The following is an 8,591-nucleotide window of genomic DNA, read 5'->3' on the forward strand; positions in this document are numbered from 1 at the left end:
GATTTTCCACGGCTGAGTCCCAGTAAGCTCAGGTTTCTAGAATCCAAGTATCTTGGAGTATTCGAAACTGAAGTTTGGAACTTCTCCCTGGCAAAGAGAAGGGGTGATAAGACTCATGTGCCTTTTAAAGGTATTTTGAAGGTTAACTAGTGTGGTCAAATAATTTTAAATCTATGGATGAAAGACTGTGTAAAAGTATAAGGTATTAGCATAAAGATGTGCATTGCATTTTGCCATGTTTATTGGGGACATTCGTTGCTATTGGCAACCTTGACTTCAAGGTAAGAAATCCTTGAGCATCTGCTGAAATTAAAAAAAGGCTTTTTTATTTGGACTCTACTCCCAGATTGATTTGGAAAAAAAAATTGGCTCCGAAAGAGTGATGCTTAAGCTTGTAAGGATGGTGGTGCCCTGTAATGGGATTTGGGCAGAAGTTCTTAAAGGAAGTAATCCAATAGGTACTGCAACTCACATGTAATTTATGGTTAAATGTTAAATGTGCACCTTGAAACTGGTTGCTTTAGTTTAAATTCTAAGTATTAATTGTTTTCAACAATCAGTTGACTTGAAAAACTAGCTAGTAGTTGAGACTCAGACCTGGCCTCTCTGGAAGTCTGTGGTACCATATGGCAACTAACACTTGTCCAATAGCAAAGAATAAAATTAGAGTTACAGAATTATAGAATCCAAGGTTATCATGGGAAGGGTCTTAAGAGCCCAAGTCCAGCTCTTCATGTTATAAGACACCAGGGTTTAACTGACAGTCATCCAATCTTTCTGAACCTTTCCGCTGTGAGCCAAGCCTTCTGCTCAGCTGGCTATGGGGGAGGAAAACCAGGCAGGAGAAATAGCTGGGCAGTCTGATGGGGGTTGTCTTGCCCTCAGTCAGTGTTGTTAGAGGAAATAGATTCCCTGAAGTGCTACAAGGCAGTAATTTTCAGACTTACTGAACTCCCAGAACCTTCTTAGTCCCAAACCAATAGTGATGGAGCAGGGCTGGGAGCCCAGTCTGCATGTGGGTCCCCAGCACTGGCCCCTATTTCAATTAGCCCCTGAATCGTGGGGAACACAGTTGCCCCAAAGCCACTATGCTGTCCCATGTGTACCAGTGCAGAATGCTCTCAGGCTAATTCTTTTTAAATTAAAAAAATATTTTTATTGAAGCATAGTCAGTCTACGATGTGTCAATTTCTGGTGTACAGCACAATATTTCAGTCATATAGAAACATATATATATTCGTTTTCATATTCTTTTTCACCATAAGTTACTACAAGATATTGGATATAGTTCCCTGTGCCATATAGTATAAACTTGCTGTTTATTTTATATATATTAGTGAGTATCTGCAAATCTTGAACTCTCCATTTATCCCTTCCTGCCCCCTTCCCCTGACTGGTAACCATAAGTTTGTTTTCTACATCTGTGAGTCTGTTTCTGTTTTATAAATAAGTTCGTTTGTCTTTTTTTTTTTTTTAAGATTCCACATATAAGTGATATATGATATTTGTCTTTCTCTTTCTGGCTCACTTTACTTAGAATGACATTCTCCAGGTCCATCCATGTTGCTGCAAAGACCTTATTTTATTCTTTTTTATGGCTGAGTAGTATTCCATTGTATAAATACACCACAACTTCTTTATCCAGTCATCTGCTGATGGACATTTAGGTTGTTTCCATGTCTTGGCTATTGTACATAGTGCTGCTATGAGCATTGGGGTGCATGTGTCTTTTTGAGTTAAGGTTCCCTCTAGATATATGTCTCAGGCTAATTCTGTCCATGCCTTTTTCCTCCCATAGGGTGAAGAAAGGAGGTATGTACGGTGCCTCTTCCTTTTGTTTGTTGCTGTTGTTTTTTGCTTGCTCTGTTGTACTACATAAAAGGCTTCAAGTCAGAGGAGAATCAGGTCACAGTCTTGTCTTGGTGGGTTTTCTGCTACATCATCCATGGATGGAATGAAACAGAGGTCAGGTGTGGCTGGAGAAAGGCAAGGACAGGGGGCGGGGGGCTGTTGGCCACCCAGATCTCTCATTTGGTCTTGCCTGTTCCCTCCCTAGAATTGCCTCCAATCAGCTCAACGTAAGCACCAAAAAGTCTGTTCCCCATCAAGTGGGTCGGGAATGGAGAATTCTCTGAGGGTTAAACACAGACAGAATCTACTTGCTGCTGCACAAGAGGGGCTGACGCTTCCTGAGGACAGCCAATGCTCTGATTAGACAGATGCCTCTCTCAGATCATAATGGATTTGATCATTTTCACAAGTTATTTAGGTCAGGCTAGTTGGAAAGGGGGTTCTGAGTGCAGTCACCTAGGCCAGGAGAACTGAGTGATTTCAGAGCAAAGTCCATCTGAAGAGATGTCGCCACCGCCCCCACAGCTGTGGCCTCAGGGAGAATCCAGGCTACAGGGAGAGACAGGGCGGGAAAGAGTGTTTTTAAAAAATGATTGCTCTAATCACTCCAGCCATAGGTGTGCGTGTGAGAGACATGCACGTGGCTAAGCAGAGTTAGAATTTTGATTCCAATTGTTATCGATCATATTGAATGAGATCATTTTAATAAGTGAGATTTTTCACAAACTGTCTCTCACCTTAGTTACTTTTTAAAAATGGTATAAAGAATGAATGGAAAGAATACCCACATTACAAAAAAATGTAGCAACTCCATCTTTTCCATTTTACCTATAGAACCACTGAAAAGCTAATTTCCAGTAATAACAATAAGCAGGGAAAAAATACAAAAGGTTTTTAAAATTGTGTATTATGTATGTGTATTCTTCTGAGAAGATGCAAGGCTGTCAACAAACATGTCTACAGACAGAAAATTCTTTGATGCGCCTGCAACACCAAGCTCAAAGCCTGTTTAAGGAAGATCTCATTGTGGGGGTAGAATTTTGAGGTCAATTGAGTGTCCAAGAAGCTTAACTTCTGTCTGTTCTCTTCCCTGCAGAGATGAAGGACACAGGGAGAGAGGCTGTGGTGGTAAAGGTGGCTAGCCCTGGGCACCTGGAGGGGGTGGGGGTCGGGTAGGGTGGAGAGGTCCCAAGCACCCCCCAGGCAGCCCTGCCACCACCTCATGGGGGTGTTTATCATTCAGGGAGATGCTTGTATCTGGCCACTGGAACAGATTGCCATGTGACGAGCTCCTGATAGAATTTGTTCCCTCCACTGAACCTGTCTGCTGATATATTTGCAGGAGAAGTGGATTTCATAAATACTGAATAGTGGTGTTTATTATCTACACCACTTCTCCAGGAGAGTGAGGTGGGGGAGAGGAGCTTTAAGGCCAGAATGGGTGCTTCAGTCTTCAATGGGATTTATTTTTGCTTGGCTTTTTCACAACCTTGTGGAAAAGTGATGGAGAAGGAGCCCTGTGTGTGGCTGGGGCTGGCTCTCTCCTCTTGGCCAAATGACCTTAACCTCAGGGACTCCCTTGGCCTCTTTAAGCTTTGGATTCCTCATCTGTGACTTGGGAGTGGGAATACCTGCCCTGAGATAACAGGTGGGGAAATACTTGGAAAATTGTTCAGTGTCACACAAATGCAAAGTGTTACAGGATAGCTGGCAAGTTACCTCCTCACTTGACCTAGTTTTTCTTTTCTGAATCTGATCCACCCACTGGGAAGTGATGGAACTTGAAGGTGAAGCCCCCCGCCCCGAGATCTCTCCTAACCCCTGCATCATTGGAGGGAAGGGGGTGTTTCCAGGGGGCAGAGGTCAGGTCCCGGGCGGTGGCACAGAGATCGGGAAAGAAAAGGTGTGAAGCACTGGGCTTAGGTAAGGCAGGCCAGGCTCAGATGCAGCACCACATTGGCCTAGACCGGGGTAGGAGCATGTGGGGGCTCATCTGTGCTTGCCCTGCAAGGAACGCCTGCCTGGCAGATGCCTTAGACAATGCGGATCTTGGCCTGAGTTGCATGGCATTTCTGCTCTTCCTTCTGTGCGTCTTAGGGAGTATTTACTCAGGATGCTTTCCTACACCTCAAGTCTGATAAAATGTCCTCTTCCCATCCCCCACATCCCCCACATCCCCCTAGCATCCTATATGCCCCCATCAGAGCCTTTATCAGTCTTTACTGCAGGGACTTTTTGTCAGTACCTCCTGCTTGATTGCAAGCTTTGTGCAGGCAGGAACCACTCTGCCTTGTCCACCACTGTGTCCCCAGGACCTAGCACAGCACCTATTGAACAAATGTCAGGAAGGCCCAGGGTCAGGGACCTGACTGTGAGGAAGAGCAGCCTTGCCTGGGGGTGGGGCAGTATAGGGTTGTGCTTGGAGCTGTCTCTTTCCTCTCCTCAGGAAATGATCCAGATGAACACTGTCTTTGATGGAGAAGCCAGAGACCCAGGTAATGAAGCAGTGCCACCCGTAAGGGCGTTGTTCATATTCCAGGCCAGTGGAGTCCTAGAGGACTCCATCTAGTGTCCTGTTCAGTCTTTCCATCCATCTGGTCGTGATGCCTCTGCAGTGCTGACCTACACTGCACGACAATGTGGATCAGCTTGGAACAGAGCTGGCTTGCAGACGCATGTGATCATGTGGGCGGCCTCAGAAGGTTTCCACCTAAAGGCTCCCACTCAAGGACCACACCACTGTCCAGACTCCCTTCCTAAGTCTCAAACCAATTCAGGGAATTGGTGGATTCAACAACCCACTTTTTTTTTCCTGCTCACTTGGACTCAACGCCCCCCACCACCACCGCCCCATCCTTTCTGAATGCTTCTAACACATCTTATGGGGAGTGAGAGAGATGGAGAAATGGCAAGCTTGGCTTCTTTTCTTCCTAGATCAGGGCCAAGAATTTCTTCGTGGTTGGCAAGATGAACATAAGGTGGAACTGGCCTCCAGAGCTCTCATCACCCCTGTGAAATCAGCTCCAAATTTAGCTCCTTTACCCACATCCCTTCGCTTACAAAGGCTCAATTATAGACGTGAATAAAGGGAAGGAAACCAAAATCGGGAAGCAAGTGTGCTGGCTCCCTGCCACCCTCACATACGAACGAACGGCTCGGTCCTCCTCGGAAGGAGGATGGCTCCTCTCCAGGAGAGGCTGCTGCTGCTGCTGGAATTCAATTTCCCTCTATTATTAGGTACTTGTTACCATAATGTGCCCACATTTGCATAAGTGCTGGTGGGATCCTCTGCCTGAGAGGCCACTCAGGCTCTATGGAAATGGCAGGAGCAGGAACACGCCAGAAACTAGATCTTCTGGGGCAAAAGCCAGGGAGGACTGAGGCGGTTCTCCTGCGCCTGTGTGTTTGAGAGAAGGAAAAAGGGGAGGAAGGAGCCAACTGGACTAATGTGAACAAACATCAATTAGCGCTGCTGGCTCCAACACAGTCAAAATGGCTCCCTTGCCTCGTCCCCACTAGGGCCAGATGGGTGTGTCTGTGTCTGCAAATCTCTGCTAACATAATATAAAAAAATCAAAGTCTTTTCCTCCTCCCTCGGTGAATTCCTGTTTCTATCAGGGATTCAGAGCTTTTTTTTAAACAGACAATTCAAAACATAATGAGTAAACCCTGTTAGAAACTGAACCAAATTTATCTGAAGCTCACATTGAGTTCAAGACTTATGTGGCCTCTAATCTGGCCATTGAGGTGACCAGGAGCCTCTCCTAAACCTTTTCTTTCCAGGGTTGCGTGGTACCTGTGTGCTCAGGGCTGCAGAAAGGGCAGGCTGGTGAAGACTGATTTTCACATCTTTTTTTGGCTTTCTATCTTTCCAGCTGCTTCCTCTTTCCCTGGGGGTGAGTAGAGAGCGGGGCTGAGATGGGCAAGCAGAGCCTGGTTTGGATTCCTTTGTTTATATAGTGGTTGTATTTTTTCCCCCTAGTTACTGGGAAAATCTATGAATTCAACTCAAAAACTGGAGCCAGAAAGTGGAAAGATCCCTCAACCCAAATGCCAAAATGGAAAGAGGCCAGCCCCCAGGGAGCTGCTCCAAGAAGACCTGTCGCTGGGGTCGGGACGGGGCCACCGAGGAGCATTGACGAGGAAGGAGCTCGGCTGAGCGGCCAAGGGTGGGCTGAGGACACAGGTCCGGGCTCCAGGAACCAGGATGGTGGGCTGAACACCCCAAAGGACAGAAACCTAGTCCTCACCAGCCAGACATCCCCCAAATTGCACCCAGGAAAGTGAATCGTATCTGGTTGCCGGACCTACCACACAGCACGGGGTGGGGGGGGGGGCTTGACCATCTGGGATGCTGCCTCACCTACTCTCTGCAGGAGGGAGCGTGGGGGGCGGAGGGTTGAATACGTGGGAGATTTTCCAGGGTTCTAGGTGGAATGTTTGACAAAGTTTAAATTAAACAGAAAGAGGTTGAATCGCAGAGTTGCCTTTTTCTGAGATGGCATAGGAGAAATTTTACTCAGGCCTCTGTGCGCCTGATCAGCTGGACTATTTGTGAACTTGTGGAAGCAGAATGGTGTTTCTTCTTCGCATTGACTGCTGGGAAGCTCCCTTCTGTTCACCCCTAGCAAGTACATGGGGGCTCCTGACTCAATTCTGGCACCTGGTTTCACCTTATTTTCCTGCCTTTATTTCAGTATCACCCAGATTCCTTCACCTATAAATACAATTCAACACCACACACCATTGTCAGTCACCTCAAATCCTTTTCAAAAGAAGCAGAGCAGTGGGGACAAAAGGATGAATAAATAATGAGTTTTCATCTGGGAAGAAGAAAACACACAAGATACTTTTCTTTCTCATTAAGGTGAAACTGATATGCAGTAAAGAGCACAGAACTAAGGCATTCAGCTCCATCCTGTGCAGACTCTTCCCAGAGGCAACCACTATTCTGGTCGTTTTCACCTTGGATTATGAATTTCATATAAATGGGATTCCACAGAATGTACTTTTTTGTATCTGGGTCTTTTTGCTCAGCATAATGTCTGGGAGATTCATCCAGTTGGACTGTAGACCAGACGTCCAGGGCTCTTCACTCTGTGTCTTATCCCATTGTGGGAATCTACCACACATCATTTATGTATTCCATACTGGGGCGGTGGAGTGGCTGCTCCCAGCTTGTCACTATTGTAAATTATGGCACTGTGAACATCCTTGTACGTGTCTTTTGGTAGCATAAACACTCATTTCTTCTGAGCATATTCCTAGGAGGGGGATTGCCACAGCCATTGCTGGAATCTGCTGAGAATTCCGAAGTTGGTGGCTCCAATTTCCACTTCCACCAGCAGTGATGCAGAGTTCCAACTGCTTTACTCCCTTGCCAACACTTGTTGTTGTCATCCTTTTAATTTTAGCCATCTGGTTTAAAGTCCTCTTGAAATAAAGTCATTCTTTTTCTCAAAGCTAAAACAACACCATCCCTGTAATGTACCCACCCTGCTCCTTCCCTTCCCCCTACGACTGGGGGAAACCACAGCACTCCTAGTGAAAACACAGTGGGAAGCCCTATCCATATGACTAGGACTTTAATCTGTGGGCGTGAGCAATGAACTGAAAATAAACTGCACCACCATGGAACAGGAAACGGGACTTGGCAGTGTTTGCCTGGTGGAGGCTGAGCCATCCTCACCTTAGCTCCGTGTCCTGCTCCCCAGCTGGCTCTAGTCCAGTAACCACAAGAAAGGACCAGGCAAAGTCTACTGGAGCATCACCCCCTTTCCCAGGTGGGGAGCCAGATGAGAACCCACAGGCCCAGGATGGTCTGCAAGGGCAGAACTTGGGAGGGAGCAGCTGCTGGTTTATTGTGTGCCTGTGTGATGTCTCAAGAAAAAGCATTTAAAAAAATGCCCTGGCCTGGCCTGGAGCAGGCATGATTTATTAATAAGGGTTGGTTGCCAGGGAACTCCCCTGAATAGGTTTAAATTTTGCAAAAGAAGGCAGAGCTGCTCATTTGTGGAGGTTAAGTGGGTGAAGTGGCTGATTCCCCATTTAAGATGCCATGCGTCTGTGGAGCCCCGAGTCAAATGCCTTCCTCAGAAGCTCTCAGCCTCAATGCAAATAAAATGAGGCTCAGAGAAGGCTGAAGGGGGTGCCTAATAACTGTTTATGAGCCCATTAAGGATGATTAAAAGGGGGGCGGTGAGCAGCTGTTCTCCCTTCTCCAGTGATATCAGGGCAGGAGGGGATGTACTTCTCAGCCAGGAGAAGAGATTTCAGTTAGGCACAGGGAGGGACTTCCCGGAGGCTAGGATCTGCTTGAAGAGACACTTCTTTCCCTGGTGATGAGGAGGGAGAGCTGTCTGTCTTCTAAATCCCAAAACGTGAACCCCGAGGAACCCAAGATGTGGGCCAGGAGTGATACCAGGAAGCTTCCACCCAGGGAAACGGCCTTTTCTTCTGCATATTTGACTATTTGATTAGGGGAAATCAAAAGTCGCAAATCCAGGGCTGAGGCCATTTGGTTTCTAACATTTACCAGGTTTGAAAAAAAAAAAAATTATCTCAATAAAATGAAGCCAGAGACCATTGTGGACCTTGTAAACGTTTTCTCACAGTTCTCTCCCAAGGCCTTAAGCACGTATGAATTTATTGGAGCTAATGTTGTCTTGCCTGATTCTGAGTCATTGAAAATTGAGGCAAAGATGCGCAGGGATCAGACCACGGAGGGATGAGGAAGGATG

At 46.5% G+C, this 8,591-nt stretch overlaps 1 protein-coding gene across 1 annotated transcript in view; it reads left to right on the forward strand.

Moving 5' to 3' along the window:
• The window catches only part of CDHR3 (cadherin related family member 3), a 63,235-nt gene extending 56,228 nt beyond the window's left edge, over nt 1-7,007 (forward strand). The window contains exons 16-19 of the mRNA XM_074366619.1: nt 1,799-1,954; nt 2,057-2,108; nt 3,827-4,346; nt 5,834-7,007. Of these exons, the coding sequence (XP_074222720.1) occupies nt 1,799-1,954; nt 2,057-2,108; nt 3,827-4,346; nt 5,834-6,138 (1,033 nt within the window). The 3' untranslated portion in view covers nt 6,139-7,007. The remainder of the gene's footprint in view (nt 1-1,798; nt 1,955-2,056; nt 2,109-3,826; nt 4,347-5,833) is intronic.
• Nucleotides 7,008-8,591: the final 1,584 nt, after the last annotated feature.

The sequence above is a fragment of the Camelus bactrianus genome, chromosome 7, assembly GCF_048773025.1.
Source record: "Camelus bactrianus isolate YW-2024 breed Bactrian camel chromosome 7, ASM4877302v1, whole genome shotgun sequence".
NCBI lineage: Eukaryota > Metazoa > Chordata > Mammalia > Artiodactyla > Camelidae > Camelus > Camelus bactrianus.